Source organism: Mastacembelus armatus, chromosome 4, assembly GCF_900324485.2.
Source record: "Mastacembelus armatus chromosome 4, fMasArm1.2, whole genome shotgun sequence".
Taxonomy (NCBI): domain Eukaryota; kingdom Metazoa; phylum Chordata; class Actinopteri; order Synbranchiformes; family Mastacembelidae; genus Mastacembelus; species Mastacembelus armatus.
Genome location: NC_046636.1, coordinates 2399242 through 2425131, shown reverse-complemented (window position 1 = coordinate 2425131; position 25890 = coordinate 2399242). Strand labels below are relative to the sequence as shown.

The following is a 25890-nucleotide window of genomic DNA, read 5'->3' as shown; positions in this document are numbered from 1 at the left end:
AGTTCATCTCCTTTTTATTACAGTACAGTACATTTTTAAAGATGGTTTTCTGAGAACAAGCTGGTCACTGTAGTTGGGGACTATTTTTAATGGCGGATGAATCCACATTTGGTCTCTAGTGAATATTTATGGCAGGATTGAGTCAAAACAAACAATATTTAGTGTTTTGGTTTATAATGAGGGCAGCACGGTGGGTTAGTGGATAGCACTGTTGCCTCACATCAAGAAGGTTCCTGGTTTGAAACCCATCAGGGGCCTTTCTGTGTGGAGTCTGCATGTTCTCCCTGTGCTTGTGTGGGTTTTCTCCAGGTACTCTGGTTTCCTCCCACAGTCCAAAAACATGTATGTCAGGTTGATTGGTGACTCTAAATTGCCCATAGGAGTGAGTGTGAGTGTGTGAGGTTGTTTGTCTCTATGTGGCCCTGTGATGGACTGGGGACCTGTCCAGGGTGGACCCCTGCCTTTCACCCAAAGAGAGCTGGGATAGGCTCCAGCTGATCCCTGGGACCCTGGTTAGGACTAAGGGGGTACAGATGATGGATGGATGGTTTATAATGCCAGTGAATTTCATCATTTGCCGTTTTATTCATCATGCCAGTGTTGTATTTTGGTTAATTAATGGGTTAATTCAATGAAAATGAACATACAACAACTTTCCATTGGTCGGAGCTTTTAAATTGAAGATTTGCTTCTTTTCTGTGTTTTATACCGTAATAAATGTAATATACTTTGATTTGGGGGCTAAATGAAGCAATTTAAAGATGCCTAGTTGGCTATGCCCAAGAAAGATATTTATTATTTATTATATTTTATGGGCTTCACAGTTAAAATATGAGTTAAAGCCATAACCAGTAATGGTGATTGACATGAGCATTAGTTGTGGCAGTGTATACAGTGTGTTAGCTGTGTTAGTGGTCATATTGCCTGCTGAAAATGCAGTGGGCACTGGTTTTCAAAGTAGCTCATTTGTTTTTCTGAACCTTATGAAGTGATGACATTTTCCTTGCTCTTCTTGTAAATTATTTCATGACAGTGGCAAATATTTCTGTGGGTTTTTCATGATTGTTTTCCATGAAAGTGGAAACCAGTCTGTAATCTGTGAGCAGAAGCCAGGAAGGCCTTCTCTCCAGCGCAGCACGGAAAACGTGGCCAACCTCTTCCTCTCTCTCCTCCCCTCATGATGTCAACGCATTGTTTGCGATAACGAGGTGTTTGATTAACCAGCCTCATCCTGCATATGAACCACACTTCCTGTTCAGACGCGCTCAGTACTGACACTACCCGGAGAGCTCACACACCGATGAACACGGGCCGTCAGTCTTAAGCCATTTATTTTTATTTTTTTTAAAGAACAGAAATTTCATTTTCAAGGCAAAAAAAAAAAAAAGCTTGAAAACATTCAGTCATTCTCAAATACCATGTATGACACTTCAATTTAAAAACACCTCATGTCACCGAACCATGTGGTACAAAATTGAGTTGAAAAAAAGCTTATCTAAAATCAGTTCCCTGAGTTTCCCTCACAAACACAACCAGCCGCACATCATTCATAATTTACTAGGTGCTGGTCATAGTGTCTCCAAGCAACAGAAAGGTCTAAGAAATTATGTACAAAGAAAAAAAATGTTTAAATCGTTTTATTCTTAAAGGGATAGTTGGACATTTTGGGAAATATGATTATTTCCTTATTGCAGAAATGTGTAAATGTGAAGCTGGAGCTAGTGTTAACGTAGCCTGCTCATGCTAAGCTAAGCTAACCAGCTGCTGTGAGTGGAATCACACTTCTCCTCTAACTCTCTGCAGGAGAGTGAGATATTTTCTAAAATGTCAAACTATTTATTTACGTCTCAGAAAGTTAATTTACACTTTTCTACAGTACAATCACCTGTCAGCTTTGTTTGCATCGTAAGTACAGAAAAAAGGAAAAAAAAAGATATCTGCAGTTATTTGTCCAGCCACACACACACACACTCACTCACTCACTCACTCACACACACACACACACACACACGTATTTCTCATGTTTAACACTGTCTGGGTTTGTCCTTTGGCTTCAGTGTTCCCTGGGCTGAATGTTGTTGCTGCATCTTGAGCTGTCAACAGTCACTTGAACCTGCACAGTTCACTCCTGCAGGCTGCTGCTGTGATGGTGTGTGATGGCCCTCTGGTAGTCCTCAGACGGGTTTATGTGGTCCGTGACTCCCGGGTGCTCGTAGCTGCGGTAGTAGTGGCCGCCGGGCTGCTGGGCGTAGTACAGCAGCTGCCTGGCAAACAGCGGCTCCACCTGCGGCACAGGAAGGTCACGTCAGTGAAAAGCTCTGAACAGTCGACATTTGCAGGTCCTTTATATCGAGGTACTAACAAAACATGTAAACTAGTATGTCAAAGTGTCTTTTAAACCTTTCTCTGTGAAAATATCCCCTGACAGTCTCTATGAGCTGCTTTGTTCACACAGTTTTTCCAGCGTTTAAAATTCTTAACCTCAAGGTCCATTTACTTTCTTGTTCCAGAGCTTTCACCTGTAACTCATGGTCTTCCTGCTGAGCTGTCATGGAGCTGGGACAACACCTGGTAAATGTTAATACAAGCTAATGAACAAGCTCCAGAGGTGAAGGGTGAGACGCTGCTCCAGTAAGTGGAGCTTTAAAAAGCTTTTCTGCCAACATGCAGTTTTTAAAATGATCCTTTCAATCTTACTTTACATTCAGAAGCTCTGGGATCAGTCTAGCAGGGACAGTCTGGTTCAGGACAGGATGATGACAACAGGACAAATGTGTCATAAAGTGCTCATATAAAAGAACAATGGTAATAACCCTCCATGGCAGCTTGTTTCTGTTTCTTTAGAAACTCTGAGGCTAAAATAGCAGATTTGACTAACACAGCCTGAGAATTGGACTGAATCCCCCTAATTTTCACTCTAAATCACTGAACACCTGATGCTCCACAGATGGAGCCAGTCAGAACATTATGAGCATGAAGGATTTAAAACTTCAAATCCCATTTCAAGACTTAGCTCTGCTTTGAATAATTGTGAATTATTCTACAGATTCAGCCTTACAGCTCAAGGTATTTGAATCAGAATTTATAGGAAGTACTGCGAGGAGACAGGAAGTACTGTAAGGTGATTTAAACAGTGGGGACAGAGACCTGGACAGTCAGGGTCCGTCTTTGTCTTTGTGGGTCCAGACACTCGTCTCCGAAGCTCAGCAGGACCTGGAACCGAGGCAGTGGCCGACCGTGGAGCCCGTAACTCTGGATCTCTGATTGTTTTGGAAATAGAGAAAAATGCATTATAATGATGATGATGATGATTATCATTAGGTCTTATATCCAAAATACAACTGATCTTTCTATGATTTAAATGATTTCAGAAGAAGTTCACTTGAAACTGGTTTGACCTTTGGGCTGATTCGAATGGAAAGTCCTGGTCACACCATATATGCAAATACAATTAGCTGTCAGACTTTTGCACAGATGGGGCTGTGTCAGCATGTGGGCAGGACGATGTGTAGAAGTCATGTGACTCTCACATCATCATGAAATACTACTGAAAAGGTTTTTGTGCCCCACAGCTGTTAAAGGAGGCTGAGTCTCGGGGGCTTTTGTCTCTGCTTGGTTTTGTTCTTTGAAGGCATCAGTCTAATCAGACTTACTGTAAATGAGCTGTAGCTTTTTCAGCTTTTTTAATCTTGACTCTTTAGTCACTTCCTGAAGACAAACTTCACTTTGACATTTGACGTTTTTAGAGTAATGGATTTCAAAATAAATCAAAGGAGGGTCGAACACTTCCTGCTGTTCTGGCTCTGGAAACGTGTGTGTTACTGAAAACTTATTCTTAACACGACAAAGAAAGAATATTAGCCATGAATATGTTCGTTACGTATGTCAACACATGTCCTCGCTCGCTTTGTATCAAGATATATTGGTGTTTCCTTCCCTTATTTTACATTTCACACAAACAAGAGCAAAGACGTTTGTAATATTTAGCTGCCAGCTGCTGTTTCAGCTCAGGAAGCAGGTTTAAAAATCTTCTTTGTTGTGTAAAATACAGCTGTTGTGTTTTTCATGTGTTTGTGTAGATAATGTCATGATAATCATGAGGACTAGCTTCAGCCATCACACTTTTTCTTCCAATCTGCTTGGGCAAGTAGATTTCTTTACTTCTTCTTTGGTCATTTAGCTCCTGTTTTATTTAAAGTGTCTTTAAACCTCGTTGAGAGTTTTGGAGTGAAAGATGTTTTTATATTATTTTAAACCAACCCACAAGACAAATCTGCTTCTTAACAGCTGTGAGTTAAAACACCAAGTATTTGCTGCCTAATGTGACTAGAACATAAACATCTTTGGGCTGGAGACTGTTGATGCACGTGACTCGAAGACGTCACCTCACATCAGGGCTTTGTTCCCACCTTATAACCAGAAACAAATCTTTCAGTGAACTGGTTCGGTTCCACCCGCCTCACCTGTGAGGTAGTCCTGTGTGTGCAGGAGTTTACAGGTGACCTCTCTCTCCAGCTTGTTTGGCTTGTCTCCGTACAGCCCTCCCTGCCAGTACACTCTGCCCTGACACAGCCGCCGAGCGTAGAGTCCGTCTGCACACATCCACAGTAACACTCCCCTGTCCAGGGTGGACGAGGGACTCGGGGGACCCTCATCTCCCCTCCTCTGTCCCGACAGGCTGTCCACGGGCAGGGGGACCACCTCCGGACCTGCAGTCGGCAGGTAGTGCTTGTCCTCCGGGGAGCACGGAGTGAGGTGGCAGCCCTCCATACTGGAAGTGGTCACATCCCTCACCAGAGTGTCCCGGAAATATACAGAGACATGCAGGCGGAAGTCTGGGTGGAGACAAGGATGCAGGTCAGAGGTCGCTGAACATTTATTGGTGCAAACTGTGTTTTTCAGTGATGACTTTTGTAAAAATCTGTCACTTTTTCTTTGTACATGTCCTATAAGTGTATAAAGACGTTCACGATTCTTGTTTGATTCACACTGTTAGCGTAAACAGTCTCTGTAGCAGTGTCCCTCTAGACTGAAATATCTGCTGCTTCACGCGTCTCTTGTGTCCAAACTGATTAGAGTCCATCAGTTCTGCTTTACACATCCAACTAAATGTCAAACTCTAACTGCAGCCTCCCCTGGGCTTGGCATTCAGTCGTTTGATGCAGCGATGACTACAGCGCCATCCCATTAAAGCTGCGTTCATTGATTTCTGACCAGTAGGGGGCAGTAAATAACCAAATCTAACTGATACAGTCAGTCACCCAACGACAAACGACGACACAGTCACCCAATGTAAATACCAGCCTACAGTGTCTGAATGAGCCCGACAGTAAATTAACCAATCATGCTGTTTTAATTATACTGCCCCCATCAGGTCAGTCACTATATTTCTACAAACACAAGAATGAATAAACTGATTGGACTTTGAAAATACATGGACACAGGCTGAAACAGACGCCTAACAGATATCAGACCATAACCACAGCACCATGTGTGGAGCATTTTATATTTCCAGCTTCACACAAAATGTAAAAATGTGTTTGGTCTGACCTGAGGCTGCGGTGACGTCACATCTAACGCCCATTCAGACCCATAATCCCCCTGTTTCTGATTTCACAGCGTGCAGAGGAAGAAGTGAGCTGAGAGTTTTTCCTACCTGACAGCGCCTCCGCTGATCTGATGCTGGCGTCCAGCGTGAACGGCGAGGGCTGGCTGTCAGTTGGACCGTACGAATAGATTGAGGCTCTGAGTTGGTATCCTGTAAACACACACAGGAGACTAGAACTTAGCACGAGCACATGTGCAGTGTTAAAACCGCCAAGGGTGCCGACGAATGACTGTAGAAACCGAGTACTGTACCGTTCTCCACGGACGAGCCCTGCCAGGTCAGGCTGCGGGGGGGACAGGGGCACTGAGTGAAGGGCAGGTCGGGCAGGGAGGCCTGCTCCTGGCAGTAATCCCTCCAGCCACATTCTGGTGTGGCTATGTACTGTGGCATCTGTGGACAGAGACGCAGACAAAGTGAAGTAAAGTGTCGTTTTTTTATTACAGATACATTAAAATAGCTGTTGGAGAAAACTCCCATGACCCCACTGGCACATCCAATGACCAACTCTGTGACTGACCAGAATACTCCGCCTGGGAATGTTTGAGAAAGACCAAAAAATAACAAGAAAGCAGTTTGGTGTGTATGTTGTAGTAAATATAGTGGAATTATATGCCAGTTAATGTGGAGGAGGCTTGGAAACAGAAGATTAGCTTTAATGTCTGAGTTTAAAAGGTGATATTCTCCAAATGTTTGCATTTCCAACAGCAACTTAAAGTTGCACCAGTGAAACCCATAAACCTGGAACCCTGACTTGGTTTTCAGTGTCTGATGATGTTGATGTGAGCACAATAAGCTTCCTCATCCAGTGATTCTGCCGCTCATACAACCCCAGTCTTCTCTCGCTCTCTAAGTCCTTCCCACTCATTTGCATGTGCATGAAAATCACCTGAGCCTGCAGGGCAGAGTACGAGGAGTGGACCTGGTAGCTCACTGGACTCAGAGGACTGTCCTCCTGTCGGGGTCCTGAATGCAACACAGAAAATTTCACTTAAAAAACAAACAACCTTGACCTTAACTGGTGGTTTGATTGATTGATTGACTCTGCAAAGGTTTATTACTGCGCTGAGGTGTCACACAGGTGCATGCAGAGAACTTCCTGCGTCGTCTGCAGTTTAACAGCTATTTGTGATCAAATGCGTTTCAAACATGAACCCGGTTTAAAGCTGCGCTGTCTGACAGATGAGGTGTGTGTGACGGTACTGACTTTTCTTGGCGCCCTCGGGGATGATGCGGTAGACTTTGTACGGGTCTGAGATGTCCAACTGGCTTCTCTCCACAAGCTCCTCAAAGTCATTGCTCTTGTTGAGGGCGCAGCGGAGGCGCGTCTTCCAGGTCGGCGGGTCAGGTTTATCGATCCCCTCCCGAAACTTGCCTTTAAACAGCGCCCAGGCCTGCAGACGGCAGAACTTTAGAAACTTCCTACTTACTGCACAGCCTGCAGAGCAACGTCCTCCCGAGCAGTGGGAGGTTTAGTCGAACATTTACCGATTCGTCTATTCACAGAAACGGAACCTGCAAAGATGGTTTTAATGGGAAAGAGCCAAATGTTTGCAGGCTCCTGATTCTCCTCTAGTTGTTGTTTTGTTGCTTTTGTTTTTTTTTCTAGTAAACACACATTTAAAGAAATGATCTGGCTCTTTGGGCGCGTTTCCGGACTTTTTAACAATTTTGTGACGTTTAAAGAACCAAAACTCTGCAGCTTCAGTGACAATAATGGTCATTTGCAGCCCAGTTTCTATACATGCACGTTACAATACACAGTAACAATTACGCATAAAGCTGCAGCACATGAGAACCCGAGCTGGTGGTGAAGCTGGTTCCTCTGTGACTGAGTTTGTTTTGTGAAAACTACTTCAAAACATTTATGTCTATTTGTTTTTCATATTTTTCTTTCATATCCCTGAATCTCTGCAGGACGTTCATTCACACTGTGCACTACTTTTATTAGAAAAGTCACGTTTGAGGTTTGAGAGCAGCGCACGATGCCGGTCTCTTACCTTGAAAAGCGCGGCATCCTCATCCCGGTTGTAGTCCTGTTTCCCGGCGTGTTTCCACGGTATCCTGAAGATGGTCTTCTCGTCGTTTTCCCACACCAGCCCGGGATATTTCCCGCAGTCCACCTGCTCGATGAGCCACTGGCGCAGCTTTCCGTTCCCGCTGCTCCCGGAGCCTCCGTAATCCACCTCAGGGTTCATCTCTGCCAAACAGACGCGTGCGGCAACTCCACTTAGGTTCAGTGGCCTAAAGTCAGTCTCCTGTGCTGATATGTGTTTTGACAGTAATGTAAGTTTAGCAGAGAACAACCAGTCAAGAGCAGTCAAACCCACTGGAAGGTGAACCCCCCGCTCTCCCACGCACCCTGACCTGGCATCAGCGTGCGCCCTGGGAACGGATCGAAGTCTTACCTGTGAAACTCGAAACCCGTCAAGTTTTGAAATCAATCAGTCTCAGAAAGCCCTCATCATAACCGCGGGCCCGCTTAAATCCTGCAGCCTGTAGGGCGGAGACAGAGTCGGGGATGCTGTGGAGGACGCACCTGCTCTCTCTCTCTCTCTCTCTCTCTCTCTCTCTCTCTCTCTCTCTCTCTCCTGCGAAGCTTATCAGGGCGCACACAGCGGCCGATCTCCAGTAAGACACCGGGGGAAACCCTGCCGGCGTCAACTGTGTCACACACCCGCACACGTGGAAACTCATAGGACGGAGACAAAAACAATTCTGTGAAATGATAAAAGCCTTACGAAAAGTAAGTGTACAGTGGTCCTACAGTAGAAGTGATGCGCAAAAACATCAGCTTGTTCCCATTGGAAGGTTAAAGAGAAGAGCTGCGATAAATACCGCAGATAGACAGTAACAGCCTACCAGATAACATTATTATAAAGTGTGTCATCGCTTCACACACACACACACACACACACACACACACACACACATATTATAGGAATATTACAGATAAACAGCTGCAATCAAAGATACAGCTGAGTGACACAGGAGCAGTACACACTTTTTCAAATGTGACACACAAACATCACTGAAGAAGTAAAATTAGCAATAATGGAAATATTCATTTCACTTGCTTCAGTATCAAAAGGAAATGTTTTTTATTCTGGCTCCTCTTTATTATTATTATTATTAGACTTTATAATTAGACTGTCATTAGTGAAACCCTCATTTGTTTTTTTCCTACCATTTTATTTATTGTCAGGGAGTTAAGCTTCTATCAGTGCATCACACTTTACAAGGTGAGTCTGTGCATTTAATATAAAATATCAATCTGAAAAGAAATTAGCTGTCAGATGGATTTAGTCAAATGTATTGATTTTATTTCCTACAACACAGAAGGGCAGTAGAAATATAAAGTAGCATGAAATGGGGATACACAGTACAAGTACAAGAGAAAGTACTGGATTAAGCATCAGCAACAGAGGTGTGTAAAAAAATAAGTTATGCAGAATACCACCTGTAAATCTTATTTTATTATGTTAATGTAATAATTTTATTCATGCATTAACATGTGAGCTGCATCTTCATGTGCCTGTTTGAGGTGGAGCTTATTTAAACTGCATTTTGTTGTGTAGTTCAGTGCATCATATTTCTTAAACCAGTCCTATGATTTGGTCATAGTCAGGTGTATCACAGATAAGTACTATAGTACAAATATTTCTTTCTGAAAGAAACTTCCAGCATAGAATAAAATAAAATACAAAACTCAAAGTGCCTGAAAAACTGTACTTGAGTAAATGTACGTAGTCACTGAGTTTCGGGTTTAAAGTGCAGCTGCTTTTGTGAAGGTCCCATCACTCAGACTGGGAACTAAACAAATTTGTATATAATAGATAGAGACTGATAGATAGTTATATATTCATCTCATGTTAACAAGATGTTTAATGAATCTAACTAAAGGCTAATTAACAAACCGTTGATGTGAAAGTTTATACAGGTTTGTTTTTCAGCTGTGCACACTTTAAATATTACAGAGTCAAACACAAAACTTTTATCTAGGAGTCGATGTGCAGTAAATAAATACAGTCTGCTTCTGCTGTTTTACTGGAAAAGTCTGTGTTCTTCAGCTGTCGCACTGTCTGTAGAAAGTCATACTCATATATCAAGTACGAGACACAGCATAACATAACTGACAGGGGGAGGAACATTGCTAAATGTGTGTTCAGAGTGGACTCTATGTACATATTTCCTTGCTGTCGTGCTTGACTGCCCTTGCATGTTGTTTTGACAGTTAGCAACAAGAACATGACATGACAAACTCGAGATAATGACATTCAGAAATCCCCCATCGCGATTGTTTAGCCGTCCTGCAGACATGAGACTCAACAAATATCAGCTTTCTAAGCGATAAATGCTCCTGTTGCAGCTTTTCTCTGCAGGATCAGTGGCGAAAAGCAGAAATCGTCAGTGGTTTCAAACAGCTGCTGGTCCGAGCAGAAGCCCGCAGTCCTCAGCTGATTGGGTGGAGGGAGGACGAGACCGGCAGGAGAGCTTTTTCAGGTTCCGCTTGTGGACAGTGCAGGCGAGGTGCTGTTTGATTTCCGAGTCAAAAGGGCTTCGATCTCCTCGTCGTCATTGAACGAGTTCTTTCCATATCGATCCTTCCACCAGGCTCGATACTGGAGGGAGAGCAGAGCTAATAATGTCCACGTTACACATGGTTGAGTTTCTACTGTTTAAAGTCTAAATCAGTGCGACATTATGAATCCACTGGAGGAGAGACTGTTCCCATGTGTGCACCCTTTGCCTCGTTCTAACAATCAGTGCATCTGTATGTGAGCTCATACTTTTCACCCCCGTCCCTACAACAAAATGACAAGCTGGGACAGCAAACTATCCCTGATCTGTCAGGAATCAAACAAGGACCCAAGAGAGCCAGACAGGGTGGTCGACCTCGGCAGGAAGAACATTAGCCAGAAGGGGGTTACATCTATGGGTTTTGGTTCTGGTTCTGTGTAGGACTAGGGGCTGGGGTAACATTGAGCCTAACTGTAACCCTACTTCCTGAAGAGGTTGACAACTTCCAGCTGATGTGGACCGGACCCGCAGTCCGTCATCCAGTCTGCAGCCAGGATCAGGGCTGGGCTGTGGAGCAGTTTCACTGTAATTGGCTTGGAATTACAACATCTGTCATGTGACACAAAAACGACCCAAAACACTTTTCAACACATTAATTACACAAACACGACTGAAATGACTTTATTAGACTTTGGTCCACTGGGTCCACTGGGTTTTAAGGAGAACTGGATACCAAGTTTAGAAGATGGTGCCCCACTTGTTTATATGGAGGTTACCGTCTGTATTTGTCCTGCATGGACCCACAAGACTTTCTCTGACTAATATGTCAAGTTCCAATAATGAGAAGAATAATTTGAGGTGTGTTCCCTGGTATAGAGACACTTTCCCGGCGACTGTGACAGGAGCAATGCTGTTTGCAGCCAAAGTCTCAGCCTGCTGCTCTTCCTGGAGTCTGAGTTTCTTTCAGTGAAATTTAAAGAGTCTAAATGAGTCTAGTTTAATTCACGTCATTTACATGTGTGGAGTCGGGAGTCTCCAACGTGCACGCTCCCAGCACCTGGACTGGTAAAGGACTGCAGTTCAAATGCTGTGTGGACTAAGAAATATAATATAAATCTAATTTCAAACATTCTTTAAAAACAGATCAAGTTTGCTGTGAAGATGGGAAGGATGATAAGTTCCTGTGAGAACAGCAGTGTCACTTACTTCTGACAGATCTGTGTTTTCAAACTCCTCCAGCTGCCGCAGGAAGCCCAGGTTCGGCCCGGCACACGGCCTGCTGGCCCTCACCGCTGCCAGAGAGTCCACCCAGCCCCGACCCGTCACCGTCATGATGTAGGCCACCACCAGGGTCACGCTGCGGGACACCCCTGCCATACTGAGAGCACACAGCTTCAAAGCTGGAAGCTAAGTTGTGGAAATCTTCCCATAGTAATACATACTAATGTGTACTGAGATTCTCTTCTTTAGTGTACGAAGAAGTGAAACCCCTTTTTTCACTAAAGCTGTGGTTAAATGTCTGATTTTGCATGTTTGATATGAGAAAAGATGAAAGGTGATGAGATTTACAATGAAAGCATCAGACAAAGTGATGGTCAGGCAGCTTCTGTTTGGTGACACTGATGTGGTTGAAAATGAGAAACAGGTTAATAAAATATCAGGGTCTGCAGCCAGAAATCAACTTAAGGCAAATACTTTTCATTTTGAAGAAACATCAGCTACATTTCAATATTTGTGCTTCTTCCTTTCAGCATCTTCATATGCAAATAGAAGCAGTTTCACACCTCGTACTTTAATTTAATGATATGACTTATGGGTTTACATTCTGAAAATATTAGAGAACAAAAGCACTGACGTTCTTTTCAAAATAAAAATACAAATATTTCTCTAAAAGTAAACTAACGTGACTTTCAGCACAATAATACACGAATAAGGAACAAAGCAGCTGACAGTATTTGTCTGACTTGTTCTCACTCACCAGTGGACCAGGCAGCCTTCTCCTTTCAGACGGGACTCGTGGATAAACATGATGCTGTCTCTGAAGTACTGAACCCTGGTAAGATCATGTGAAATAGATCAAACTGACATGATAGTAAAATATTCAAGAAGGGGGACAAAGTAGAAACATCGACTGTTTAAATATTATAAGGTGTAAGTTGGAATAAGGGACTGACCTGTGCTCAACCTGCCCTCCAACCAAAGTCCACTTTAGATTTTATGATTTATTGGTAGATGCAAACTAAACCTTTGCTTTACATATCTCAGTCTGCAGTAAGATTGTTTTTAATTTCTTCTTTGCTTTATTTGTTTAGTTTCGTTCTAAGGGAGAGTCCTTGTATGCATCATTTAAGAACTATGGACATAAAGCAGATATTTTATCATGTAACATTAACACTTTAAATTAGACTGTTTATTAGACTTTAGATTTCATCCTCCTTTGTCATAAGTCAATACTGACAAATCTTCAAATATTAGTGTGTGCGTGATATTACTCACAGATTTTGCTTAGAGTGGTCGGCAGCAGATATACAAAGGTACGTCATGTCCTAGAAGACGAGACATAAGGAGACAAGGTGATATGTTATTCAACAGTTCTCAGTGGGTCATTTGTTTGAGCACTGGGTCTAACTCACTTCCTGTTTCTCGGTGTATGGGACGGTCCCTGAAACCTTGCCCCTCTGACCGTGCCGCTCCGCTCTGGTGTGGCAGGTCATGACATAACGATATTCGCTCATGTGTGTGTGTGTGTGTGTTGTGTGAGGATGTGTGCATTTTTTACTGTGCACCTGGCAGCTGATGGTACATGCATGGACAGAAACCACCTTGTCCCGTTATGACTGCACCACTGCAAAAACCCCTGAGTCCTCAGGGACACGCTGAGCTCTGGAAGTGTTCCAGACAGGTCCGGTCGCACACAGCAGCCCCAAACAAAGCACTCACACAACAAATACACACAAGTTAGAGGAGGATGCAACATTAATATAAGTGTAGTTTTTGACAGGAACAGTCAGGTTTTAATTTTGTTTATTCACTCATTAAACTCATCATCATCACGACTGAGTAGCAGATAAATCACTAATAAACACATGCAAGCTGTGGATAAGTGCAGGAATTTTCTTTACATGTAAAAAGGCATTTTGAGGCTCAGCCTTTGTTCCATTAAACTGACCTCAGGCTGTTATTTTGCAGTATGTTAATTAGAACCAAGTGCTGTACAGTAAATGGCACATCTGACCTCAGAAATTAGGTGGTTGCAAATTTTGCCTTCCTCTCTCAGGAACCATAAAGCTGTCTTCCAAGAAATCAATCAGTCAGCAGTTTGACTGTTAGGTATGCAAATAGACCATCCCATCTGGCCAAAACAGACCTGAGTCATCATAACGCCACAGAACCCAGGACAGCTGTGTCATGCATACGAGAACAATCCTACAATAACAATAAAGATTTGTATCGCGGGCAAATAGTGAGCTCTGAGTGAACTTCCAGAGGCAGTGGCCCTTCAGGCTCAGGCATCATGTCAGGCCCAGAGCCTTTTACAAAGTTTTGGTGGTTGACCAGTTTGGGTAGTGATACTGTAATAGAAGTTGCTGTTTCTCTTCAGAGTTCAATGAAACATGCTAGCATGGATGGAGAAAGTGTACAGAAATCTCTGAGCACTTTTCATGTTCGCTTTCAACAACAAAAGATGAAAGTTGTGAAAGCGGACATTGAAGATCTCAATTCATGAATTTCAAAGACGCGGACGGAGAAAGGAAAATTTCAATGCAGTGCAAGGTGGTCAGATAAATTGGTCAATTCAACAAACCCAGTGTCGGGGTAATCTGTTCAGAACCAGCATCAGGTTTATATAGATCAGAAGTGAGTAGCATTGAATTACCTTCTGCTGTTTCTAGTGTATCTGCAGAACAACGTCACATGAAAACCACAAAATTAAACATCATTTCTCCAAAAACACAATAATCATTGATCAACAGATCACAGGATGATAACAGATAATTAAAAGAAGAGTTTATTTGTACATCTGTTACCAGATGTTAATCAGTTCTCTCCTGACAGTCACTCGGTCACAGCTACACAAGAAAAATGCCCTTCCCGCTCTTTCACACTCAAACTGTCACGTCTAAATACAGCATTGAAAAGCCAGAAACCTTTTTTAAATGCAGTTCCACTTTCAAGACTTTATGAGCTTCAAGCTGCTGAGCTAAAACCATCTCATGAGAAAAATATCCTGCACCTTCCTGGCTTGCATCTGCATCACAGCTGCATCTCGGCTGCATCTCATGTATATCAGGTGAAAACTGCATAGAACTTCACTGGGATCCCACACGATATCACAGTGATTTAGAAAACACTGCTTCTTTGGTGGAACCTGGGGAACTAAAAAGTCAAAAGAAGTTTCTGAGCAGAATTGAAAATAAGCACTTTCACACTTATTGAAGTGGTTTATTTCAACAGGCTTTGATAGAAGTCTGACTTTTCTTTAAACTTCCACCCCATTTCCTTTGGATTTATCCTTTCACAACCAGAAACCCAAAACAGCTTCATGTCCTATAATGAAGTGAATGAGGATAGTTTGGAAGATAAGTGTACAAAGAAAGCTATGATGACTGGTTGGTGAAAACAACACAGGTAATTTTATAAGAATAAAATACCAGAGTCACAGTGAAATGCATAGTTCTTGTTCCTGTAAATTCACTTTGGGCTGTAGGAAACTGTCTAATGACTAATCACCTCCTTAGAAAATGAAGCGACAGATAAATAGATAAAGATAATAACAATAATTAGTCGTAGCCCAGCAGAGACATCAAGTCAGGAAAAAACAACGAGGCACCTCAGGTCTGCTGCCAACCTTTACACTTTCAGAATGAGTCCTGTGCAGCAGGGAGGCTCGCGGGGGGGAAACGAGCTCAGAGGTGGTTGTGAACTTTACGCCTGTTAATGTAGGGGTCAGGGGTCACACAGGCCGATATATGACACAGAGAGGACGGCTCACCTCCAGGACGGGTGCAGCTGTGTCGTGGATGGCCAGGATGTGGGTGATGTTGTGCTGCGCCAACAGCTCCCTGTCTCGTGCATCTGCAGATTGCACAGAAAGTCAAAAATTGCAAATATCTCTTCCATCCAATCACAGATCATCTCATACAGGTTCCAGCCTAAATTAAGCCCTCTGTCCCCAGCAGCACCCCCCTCCTCAAACGTCTCCCAAGCAAATGTGGCTTTATGGCCTAAAAGTTTTGCTCTAGTTTTGAACTGAAAGAAAAACCGGAAAACCAGTGTTTCTAAAACAGTCTAGCAGCTTGGCCCAAAAGCAAGAAACAGTAAATGTTTTAATCAAATTTTGTTCTTTAAAAGGAAGCCAAATGTTTTCTACCTTGGACAGATGTGTCTTCAGCACTTTTTTCTCATGCTTTGCAAGTTTGCAGGATGCTGATGATCCCACCTATACCAGAGCAACATGAGTCTGTACTGAACTGGCCTACCAGCCACATGAATTCAGCAATAAAATTAAGCAACAAGATTCACATCTAGACTGAAGTGACAGCTTATACAACATGTAGTAACTTATATTAATACTCGAGAGACTGGAAGAGTCGTCCTACGTCACTGTGAACCAGTGACTTCAAGGACATAAAAAGACACCAGTGTGTTGGTGAATACTTTTATCAGGTGTCAGGGTGTTAATCCCACACTGAGGCTGACAGCAGCTGGTGCGGAGGACAAACCACAGACGCTTTACAAAGCCTCAACAGGGACTACCTATCAGAACCAGGCCTTTGTCATTTTCCTGCATAATAATGTAAAAAAAACAAAAAAAACAGTAATTATCAAAGGAAGATTAAAAACAGACGGTAACTCCAGTCAGCTAACCTTAAAGCTAAAACTGAATGTGACTTTTCCGCAGCTGAAAAATGTTTGTTTTAAAGAACATCTGGACAGTCCAATTTGGGGTTCCACAGCTAAACCCAACCATGATGCAGGATATTTAAGAAAACCTGCTAAACTCCCTCTAAGTGCATGTAACATTAGTTCAGCATCACCACAGTACCTGCCATCTCAGCTTTGAATTAGTCGAGCTAGTGATTTTGGTATTAAGGTGTTTTCCAACTGTAACTCCTATTGTGCTAACCATAAAAACGATAAAGGTGTATTTCCTGTATTTCCTTGTAGACTGTATTTTCACTTTGCTTTCAGTGAGGTCATCTTTTTATTGATAATGCAGTTTGTCAACCAGTCTGAACCCTTTCTGTTTTTATTTACACAGACAGAAAGTTAATGATGTGGTGAGATACACCAAGTCATGAGGAACATAAAACATAAGAGGCCCAGTGTTACATGAAATGTGCCAGGTTTCCTATTTTCAAGTGGTTTCCTGAATGTTTCACGCTTACAAAAAAACGATCCATACATAGACACACATGTTTATATGGTTTTTTTTACAATATTTCCTGTACTCTCACCATTTTTGTGTGATTGTGGTTGTTTTTAAACCAATGCAATGATTGCATTTGCTGCTTTATGGAACGATGCGGAATGCAATTCATGTTGGGGACACCCCCACACTGTGGGGTATCCCCTCCTACACAAGCCCTCACATGCTCTCAGCAGCCCTCAGAAATAATTAGTTTCCTCCAGCTGCTGAGAGCTACACACACACACACACACACACACACACACACACACATTTATAAATATATGTATCTATAAACAAAAAGCACATTTTACATCAAAATACACAACTTCTCTACACTGTGATCTCTCCACTCTATAGAAACTGAGCTCAGTGTAGCATCTCACCACATGCGCCTGTGTATGAGGAACTGAAACACACTACAAAATAAATCAATTCAGAATAATAAGCAGAAAAACCTACCTCGGATATTTCCAAGATAAAGTGCAGGCAGGACCTAAAGAAAGTCATAAATTGAGTTAAACAGAAAATGCAGACGTTGTTGATCAAAAACAAACATCTAGTAGAAAGTTTAAATGTTTTTGTAGAACTTTAAATCTACACCAGGTGAAAACATACCTTACTTATTCCATTACCCATGTCTACCACAAAGGAGAAGGTTCAGGACTATTTGAGGCCACAATATGGAAAGTTCAGAACTGTATCATCCAGTGCTCCAGCAGCATTTGTGCCGGCCGAGCCCTCTCGACAAGATGAGAATGAGTCAGAAACTTTCAAAGCACCTCTGACGACGTCTGTGTTTGACCCAGGGTATCATAAAACCTTCACTGGGGCCGAAGCTTAAGCCCGAAGTGACGACACGCTGCCTGAGATGTGAGCTAAGCAGTGGAACAGCCTGTTTGGACGTTTATTTTTAGACCAGCAGCAGGTCATGGGACTGAGGATGGGCACATACCAAGCGGACAAAGATGGTCGAGGGCCAACTGACATGTTAAAGGGCCACTTGAATAAGGCTCAGAAAACAGGTCACTAACAGTCTGAAGGCAGAAATGTCAGGGAAGTTGTCTTAGAAATAAATTTAACTTAAAGAAATGTCCGTTTTCAGTGACATCATACTGGAATGTACAGCAGTTACTTGACATATTGCTGGAAGTGATTTTTATAGCACACCAGTCCTTCACAGTAGATGCTAAGATATTTGACAGGCTGAAAACTCTGATTTGACTTGGATCACCACGGTCAAGAGGATTCATCCTCTGTGGACCATGAATCTCTGAACCAAACGTCATGATGATTAACCACATCAAGGCAATGGAGCTGAAGAAAAAGCCCCAGTCGGCTTCATCCAGTGGGAACAATGAAGTTATTTCAGCCTGGACCAAGGTGGTCACCGAACAACCAACAGACCAACATGTCTGGAGTGTGTCCTGATAACTCCAAAACATCCATCATTTTAGGATATAAAATAAACAAGTCCTCGAATCTGAGAAGCTGGAATGAAAAAATGTTGGTGTTTTTGGTTGAAAAGTGACTCGGCCTCAGTGTTGAGTTGTTTGCTAGCTGCTCTGAACAACTTAAAGGCTTCTTTATTTCAAAACTTTCCTTTCCTGCTCATAAACTTGATTTTGTCTTTAAAGTAGGAAATTTATTCGACAATCAGCTTCGACTGTGTCTCCTTTCTTAGTGGAGATCTGCCTGAATCTAACTCAGCTGCTGCATCTGAGGTTGAAAAATGTCAGTGTTGCTGTGAGAAAAGTAAGAGGACTGACAAAGTCATCCGGGTCCATCCACTGGTGGATTTGAAATCCTTGACTGACCCGGCGAACTGACCAAACACCTCTGCCCTCTTTAGAGCTGAAGGCTAAAGCCCCAGAGATATTGAATTTACTGTGATTGAAACCAATTAAAAGCAGGAGATCATACATGTAACTGTCCTATCATCCCGTTACTTCACGAAGCCTCCTAATTTATTGAGCCTCATATTTCAAACTTCATCGTGTCTTAGAATTCCCCCATTTAGCTTAAATTACGTGTCGATTCTCAGTGGACATCCACTGGAATCTGAATCAGTCACTGCATTTCCAGTAAATTCTGTTGCATCTTGAACACAGCGCTCTGAGGCGATCGAGGTATTTTTAGCCAGGGTTTTGTCGCCTTGTGTTGTGTTCCTGTGTGTGGTTCAGTGTGTGCCACAGCTCAGAGGCCTTGACAGGCAGAGCAGCGTGGAGGCGTTTACAAAAAGCCGCCTGCCTGTCTGCCTCAGAGAACTAGGTCTGAACAGCTCATCACGAGGGGCAGGTCACTGATGAGCCAACAACAGACCTTTCTGAAAAGATGGTGGATAAAAAGCACCTTTGTCAGCACATCACTGAAAACATGTCATACATGTCTGTGTAGTAGTGTGTGTGTGTGTGTGTGTGGGTGGAGGGGGTGGTGTATAGGTACTGTAGGATGTGAGATGCTGATGATTAAATCTGTATTTAAAAAGAGGAAGAGCAGACTTAAGATCAGCAGTCACATTCATGTTTGTTTGATTCACCCAGCAGAAAACTCATGGGTGTCACTTTGTGAAATATGACTCTGAAATTTTGTGCGAAGGTTCATGGTCCCCAGAGGGTGAAGCTGATTGACTTTGCTGATGCCCTCTAGCGCCACCATGAGGTTGACATTTGCGGTTCAGAGTGAAATACCCTAAAGATTATTGGATGTTTGCAGGTTCGAACAGTTTGTGTCACTGTCAGTACAAGTATATACTGTACATACCACAGATACTTCTGTACATGGTGCAATATCAGTGTTTTATTGCAAAGTAGGATAGTTTTTAATTGAATTAGTGTGTGAACACACACACACACACAGTGTGGACAGGAGACAGGGAGGGTCAAGTTATTTGTGTTTACATGAGCTTTATTGATGTGCTGTCAGTAAACAAAGGGATTTAATGAGTCACTCCTCAGCACTATACAAGTATTACAGTAATACCCTGACACTCTGGTGTATGACAGACCTGAACCTGTGGTAAACACTTGATCTCACAGGTCAAACTCTTTCCTTTGACTTTCTAGAAAGAAACGTCTAAACATAAATAAAGTTACATTTTAATTTGGTACATTATTAAAAATGCAGATCAGTAAATCTGATTCCAGTTATTAGAACCTTTGATCAGAGTCAGCTGAGCAGGAAAACACGTCAACACACTGTGTCTGGACAATTAAGTTTCTATTATCAAATGATTATTGAATATTGAGTGTTCACTTGGGTTCACGTGGGCCTGGACCTAAAGGGGAACCAACTGCTTCTAAACTCGACTCAAGTAATTTCTGTCTCACTTTTTTACACCGACCAGTGTCCCAGTTAAATCTTTAGCTGAAACGGTCTTTGAGGTTCGTTTCGGGACTTTCGCTTTAAATCTGTGGTCGGTGCAAAGTGCCAAAGTCAGGCCAGTTTCCTGGGTCTGCCGGAGGAAACAGTGCGAGCTGCGGAGGAGCAATGGCGTCGTTTTTACTCAGAGGACGTTTCTTTCAGTGCGGATCCGACGTCCACAGAGCAGCGACGGCGGCCCGGCCCTTCTGGTAACTGCTGCCTTTATTCTGACTCTGGAAGCTCCGAGGAAACGTCTGTTCTGCTTTCGGAGACATGTTCGTCAGCTTGTCTGAAGGCTGGTTCGGGCTCAGTCCACTAGATGGAGTCGTGTGTTCATGCAGAGCACAGTGCGCACAGCACTTTGTCTGGACTCTATGGGGAAGCACCGTCAGCTCCCCCTGGGTCACTGTCAGTGATGTAGAAATAGTGTTTCACTGGTTGATCAATCATCAACAGGATCAATCATCGATAGGATCAATCATCGATAGGATTTATTTATTGTTTGATTTTCTCTGTGATAAATTATAGTCTTAAATGTTGGATAAACAAAGAGTTTATTCCTGCTTATGTCCATGATGTATCGACTGTTAAAGGACATGGCAGCAGCTGAGTAATGATGGACGGACATATTTAGAAGATGCACATGCATCTTTAAAACTTCGTCTGCTATAAGATGTTCATTCAGAGCCTCAACCTTTCAGACCATGACTCCATGTTGAGATACCAGTGTTGTGCTGCGTGTCCTGCAGGACCAACCAGCTCCTGTTTGCTGCAGAGCAGAAATGTTTCTCTACTTTAATAACTGCAGTAACAAAACTTCTTCTTCTTTCCCTGGTTCCTTGGTTTTGCCCCTGCACCCCAAAGCAAATAGAGAGCAGTCGCTGTCGGTGCAGTTTGGGTTTTGTCAGTGCTCACAGCTTGACTAACCTGCAGGTCCAAACCCTGAAACTACATGTGAAGAAACAAAATGGTGTTTGGATCTATAACAAACCAAGGCACAGCTGCAACACTTGGTGTAATTGTTAAAATACGTAAATCTACTTTTTGTCATATTTTTATATCATATTACAGCTCACAGGTTTCATCGGGGCTGTCAACACAGAGCTGTTCTGTTCTCGTCAGTTATTGTGGTCAGTACTGCAACACCTTGCCTGTCTGTTTCCCCGCAGCTCGTCGGTGGCCCCTGGCAGGCTGCGTGTCAATGGAGCGGATCTGTACTATGAGCAGACAGGCCGAGGGAAACATGCTGTGCTGCTGCTTCCTGGTGCTCTGGGTAAAAACCAGCTCAAAGTTAGGGAGCAGACTTTTAAAGAAGAGCACGGGTTCTCTAAAACATTGAATTACAGCGTGATGGCGTTTGTCTTGTGAAAACCACTTTTGTCTTTTCCGCCACAGGAAGCACAAAGACAGATTTTGGACCTCAGCTGAAGTCTCTGAATAAGGAACGCTTCACTGTAGTGGGCTGGGATCCCCGTGGGTACGGACGGTCCCGTCCCCCAGACAGAGACTTTCGCTCTGACTTCTTTGAGCGAGATGCAAAAGATGCAGTGGATCTGATGAAGGTATAATCTGTAATTGACCACAGAGCTAATCCACAAGGGCCCACATGAAGGAAAGAACTAGACTGGGTGCATGGTTTGTTGATGTGTGCTCTGAGTGTAGCGATCCATGCACATATCTACGTTACATCCACACCGGTGGTTCCATAGTTCACTGTGTGTAGATAACAAGAGTTTTATTTATACAGTTCATTGATCAGTTTGGGCTGTAACAATCCTGCACAGAAGGAACCAGCACCAGGCATGTTGTCCTGTTGTCCTGTTGTCCTGTTGTCCTGTTGTCCTGTTGTCCTGTTGTCCTGACCCCAGCTAAAATCCAGACAGCTCCCTCCTCAGACGGCGTTTTTCAGTTGCATTGCACAGCTTGTCATTTTCCTGCAGGCGCTGGGTTTTGGTAAGTTCTCCCTGCTGGGGTGGAGTGACGGAGGCATCACCGCTCTGATCGCAGCAGCCAGGAACCCCAAGCTGATCACCAAGATGGTCGTCTGGGGATCCAACGCCTTCGTTTCCCAGCACGACCTCCAGCTGTACCATGGTACTCCTCCACTGATCGTTGTCTTCTAGGCTGCCAGTGTAGCTGTAAACTGTATATAATCTTTCTTGTGTGTGTTTGTGCGCCTGCTTTCTCGTGGGGAAACACAGCGGTGCGTGACGTCTCCAAGTGGAGTGCGAGGATGAGGCAGCCAATGGAGGAGGTGTATGGAGCAGAAGTGTTCGCTAAGACCTGGGAGGCCTGGGTGGACGGCATCACACAATTTGCCCACAGACCAGAAGGTGAGGACTTCATGCTGCTACAGACCAGTTACACAAGCTGAGACTAGAACGATGTGGTTTCTCCACATCAAGATATTTTGAGTGAGTAAAGATATGAGCAGTAGGGAGAGTGCAGGTCTAATCAGTATCAGCTGCACAGAGAGATGTTCACGTCAGTGTCCTGTGGTTAGGGAGCATCTGTGTGGACCTGCTGCCCCTGATCTCCTGTCCAACCCTCATCGTACATGGAGAAAAAGACCCCATGGTGCCCAGCTTCCACCCACAGTTCCTGCTGAAACACATCAAGGCTTCACGGTGAGACGATCACACGCACACACACACACACACAGCACCAGGGTAACCTTCACTTTCATGTCTGTTTTTTCCTTTAAAGACCTTCTTGAATCAAATTTCTGTCCTAAAATGTAGACTGCATCTGATGCCAGAGGGGAAACACAACCTCCACCTGAGGTTTGCTGATGAATTCAACACACTGGTGGAAAACTTCCTGGAAGAGTGAAGTGATTTCATTCCTGTCGGGGCATTTTGTGGAGCAGAACCAGGGTGAACACATGTTACATCTTAAATTTGTATTTTAAACGTTTTTTTTCTTCATTAAATCTGTTATAAAGCAAGTAGGTGACGACTTATTCATACGAAACCGGAATTTGAGTTTAAAAAATACACAACACAGTTATTTAGCTTTTAAAAGAGAAGCCTTTATAGAGCAAATTGTAATATAGTGGATTTATTAATGGTTATTTCAGATCAGTTAGAAACTAATAATAAAAGAAACTTTTGGGTTGCCAGGTTGGCAATACTCCCTGTTTTAGTTGTCTCTTTGTGGTTGTTTACACCTATTTTATGGTCATTTGCATCATTTTCTAGTCGTTTAGTGTCTCTTTATAGCTGGTGTGTGTCCATTCATTTAACATGTAGACTAATACTGTAACAACACGGGATACACGCTGCTAAAGGGGGTTTTTCCACAACATGGCAACCCGTAGATTCTCCCTGTTAGTGGCAAATAAAAAGTAAAACATTAGATGTAATAATAATTATTGTAGGTGCCGTTTATTGATGTTACTTTATTATTTATATTATTTTTTATTTTATTGTGGATTTTGTTTAAACGCGTGTCCGATCGGTTGTGCCGATGATCGATTGCTTCTGGCTGCCGGTTTTCCTTCTAACCAGGAAGTCGTTGCTGGTTCTGGTTTTTGTGTCAGTTGGTCTCAGATCCAGTCCGGATAAAATGACGGAACCGCAGCAAGGAGCGGACTTTGACGCTATTTCGTTTCACAATTTCTCGGGGAAGATTTTGGAGCAGGTCGTTCATTTCCACGTGATGAAGCTGAGCGGCGGCTTCTTCCTCTGGGTCGGGTCCAGTCCGGTCCTGTCCAACCTGGCGGTGTCACTGAGCAGCAAATACGTGAGTAAAACACCCAGGTCTGATGAATGGACCAGCAGCTGCAGCTAGACCGCACTGGTTTTGTGTTGGGGGACTGCAGAAAACCGGTCCATGTGAAGTCAGACGTGGACTTACTGTGATGCAATCGAACTGAGCAACATGGCAGGTTTTTATATGGACCTGAACATGGTCCCTGGTCCCTGGGTAGGTCTACAGGATGAACAGGACTGGATTGAGTCCTGAAGGTTTAGTTCAGTCACAGTTAAAATCCTCTTTCATACCATAAACCTGCATTAAAATATTTTATTACATAGACAGACAGACAGACAGACAGACAGACAGACAGGTACTTCATTCATCCCCCATGGGGGAAATTCTGAATCAATATTAAAAATGAATAGTTAAATATATATATAACAGTAAAAGTGATTAAAGTCAGTCTAAACAAAGAGTGTTGCTGTTTTGCTGTTCCATTTATCAATACTGTTATTTACTGAGGATTACACACCTCTGCTACTTCTCTTTAAAGTATTCCCTTTAGTTTCTGCACTTTATTGTGTTGTATCTTTAAATTAAATGTCACTTTTATTACAAAAGACACCAACAACTGTTGTTTGTGTTTGTTTTGTCTGCAGGATTCAGTGCCGTTGTCCACGTTAGTCATCGGGGATCCGTCCAACACAGCTCCCAGTTCCTTGGCACAGAGATTAGGTAACGTATGACTCTCATCTCCTGTACTCATTAAAGGACCAGTGCCGTGTTTGTGTTTCAGCTAAAACTCATTTCCTCACGTCACTGCCAGCGTTTTCCAAATCCTGCTGGAGAGCAGAGATTTGAAACCAGCTTCAGTTCAGTGATGCATCACAGACAACGTGAAACGTTTAGTGTTGTCAAAGACTTGAGTTCATATTAAACATGAAACGATAACAAGAAGCGGTGGTGTTCGTTATGATTACAGGGGTCGAGCGTGTTTCCACAGGTTGATCTTTAAACCACAGCAAATGAAAGTGAAACAGGAAAGACACAGACACTGCACCGAGTCGTTCTGGTGAGAATGTAAACAAACTGGGAGATGATGATCTGTTTCTGTCTGTTTTACAGCAAAAAAGACCAAAAAGCAAGTCTTTGTGAGCTACAGTCTTCCAGTGACGGACTCTAACCTCAGTCTTTTGGTGGAGAACAGGATCAAAAAGGAGCTGGAGCTTCATCCCGAACACTTCTGAACCCCTCGGATCCTTTGCTGAGGAGAAGAGTCAGTGTGGAGCAGCTCACAGCTAAACTGACAGGTGTCCTCACACACTGTAATTATAGTCCAACACAAATGGTCACATCAAATCTTCTTTTATTGACATAATAAATTAAGTGGTTTATTATCAAAACATGTAGGCCTATGGCTTTTTGTACAAATGCGTCATATTAAAAAAATAAAACTTAGAAAACAGCATTAGTGGTTGAGTTTTTTTTTTTTCTCCTAGTGTTTAACTATTGAAAACATACAAACTACCAAACCACACAGTATGTGCCGTGTACTAAATATGACTTCTTTGACTCTGTGTATTCAGGTATACTTGATGTACTTATATCCTATAAAAGTAAGGTTGACTGTCCATACGTTTTCTGCAGTACTAAGGGATACATACACAGTAAAGTGTGTAAATGTACTAATCACAACTATGCCAGGTCTATGCAGACTTCTATTCTAATCTTCACAAACGGTTATGTCAAAAAACGGTGAAATATTGTGCTTTCTGGCTAAAGTTACACATCTTAGGAAAAGGATTACAGCATTACCACAGTACAGAGAACAAGGAGTGAGAGTCGGAGTGGAAATGTTTGCTAAGTAAGGAGGTATTTAAAGCAACAAATGTGCCCTTGGCAGCATCACAAAATAAATACTGTTTTTTTTTTTTTTCTTAAGTTACATTCTCTGTTGTGTTAACAGAACAGAGCCATCGTGATAAAGCCATTGAAATGCTGAGATGTATCATAAGACATACAGCAGTACGCACTCTAATGCCCGGTCAACTCTCAGATTCGTTTCCCATTACCCACAGTCTTTCCAGGTTACACATCAGGTCTGCCCAGGTTTCCGGCTGCTCCTCACAAGAGACAACCATCATACACCCACACATCAACAGCTGTAATGCTCATTCACAAATCAGATCCTACACTGACCGCACCTCTGAGGATTAAGTGCCACACTGGGCTTCCTGTAGAGGGGCCACATATACAGAAGAAAAAGTGTCAAATCATTTGTGCCCTTTCATGC

General features: G+C 43.0%; 4 protein-coding genes across 6 annotated transcripts; 2 read left to right on the top strand and 2 right to left on the bottom strand.

Annotated features, from left to right (window-relative positions):
* Positions 1 to 1622: 1622 nt before the first annotated feature.
* Positions 1623 to 8137, bottom strand: LOC113140003 (interferon regulatory factor 4-like). 3 transcript variants are annotated; one of them, XM_026323709.1, is made up of 9 exons: positions 8014 to 8137; positions 7606 to 7868; positions 6813 to 6999; positions 6495 to 6571; positions 5860 to 5998; positions 5657 to 5758; positions 4464 to 4835; positions 3148 to 3260; positions 1623 to 2284 (listed from the first exon to the last, which is right to left on the bottom strand). In XM_026323709.1, the coding sequence occupies exons 2-9, from the start codon at positions 7801 to 7803 to the stop codon at positions 2123 to 2125; spliced, it is 1350 nt and encodes a 449-aa protein (XP_026179494.1). In that variant the 5' UTR covers positions 7804 to 7868; positions 8014 to 8137; the 3' UTR covers positions 1623 to 2122. The 3 variants fall into 3 exon arrangements, with proteins under 3 accessions (XP_026179494.1, XP_026179495.1, XP_026179496.1); XM_026323710.1 differs by having other exon boundaries at positions 7606 to 7863; positions 8014 to 8123; XM_026323711.1 differs by having other exon boundaries at positions 7606 to 7805; positions 8014 to 8076.
* An 841-nt stretch (positions 8138 to 8978) lies between these two features.
* On the bottom strand, positions 8979 to 17425 carry LOC113140036 (dual specificity protein phosphatase 22-B). The gene is made up of 7 exons (XM_026323757.2): positions 17154 to 17425; positions 16998 to 17031; positions 15120 to 15202; positions 12623 to 12672; positions 12105 to 12179; positions 11333 to 11504; positions 8979 to 10227 (listed from the first exon to the last, which is right to left on the bottom strand). Exons 1-7 carry the CDS (start codon positions 17172 to 17174, stop codon positions 10105 to 10107), a joined length of 558 nt encoding a protein of 185 aa, XP_026179542.1. The 5' UTR covers positions 17175 to 17425; the 3' UTR covers positions 8979 to 10104.
* A 2544-nt stretch (positions 17426 to 19969) lies between these two features.
* bphl (biphenyl hydrolase like) lies at positions 19970 to 22888 on the top strand. Its single transcript, XM_026323568.2, has 7 exons — positions 19970 to 20107; positions 21068 to 21171; positions 21294 to 21460; positions 21839 to 21992; positions 22100 to 22231; positions 22402 to 22525; positions 22640 to 22888. Exons 1-7 carry the CDS (start codon positions 20025 to 20027, stop codon positions 22728 to 22730), a joined length of 855 nt encoding a protein of 284 aa, XP_026179353.1. The 5' UTR covers positions 19970 to 20024; the 3' UTR covers positions 22731 to 22888.
* Positions 22889 to 23372: 484 nt separating this feature from the next.
* Positions 23373 to 25063, top strand: psmg4 (proteasome (prosome, macropain) assembly chaperone 4). The gene is made up of 3 exons (XM_026323595.2): positions 23373 to 23642; positions 24257 to 24332; positions 24723 to 25063. The coding sequence occupies exons 1-3, from the start codon at positions 23466 to 23468 to the stop codon at positions 24842 to 24844; spliced, it is 375 nt and encodes a 124-aa protein (XP_026179380.1). The 5' UTR covers positions 23373 to 23465; the 3' UTR covers positions 24845 to 25063.
* The last annotated feature ends 827 nt before the right edge of the window (positions 25064 to 25890 follow it).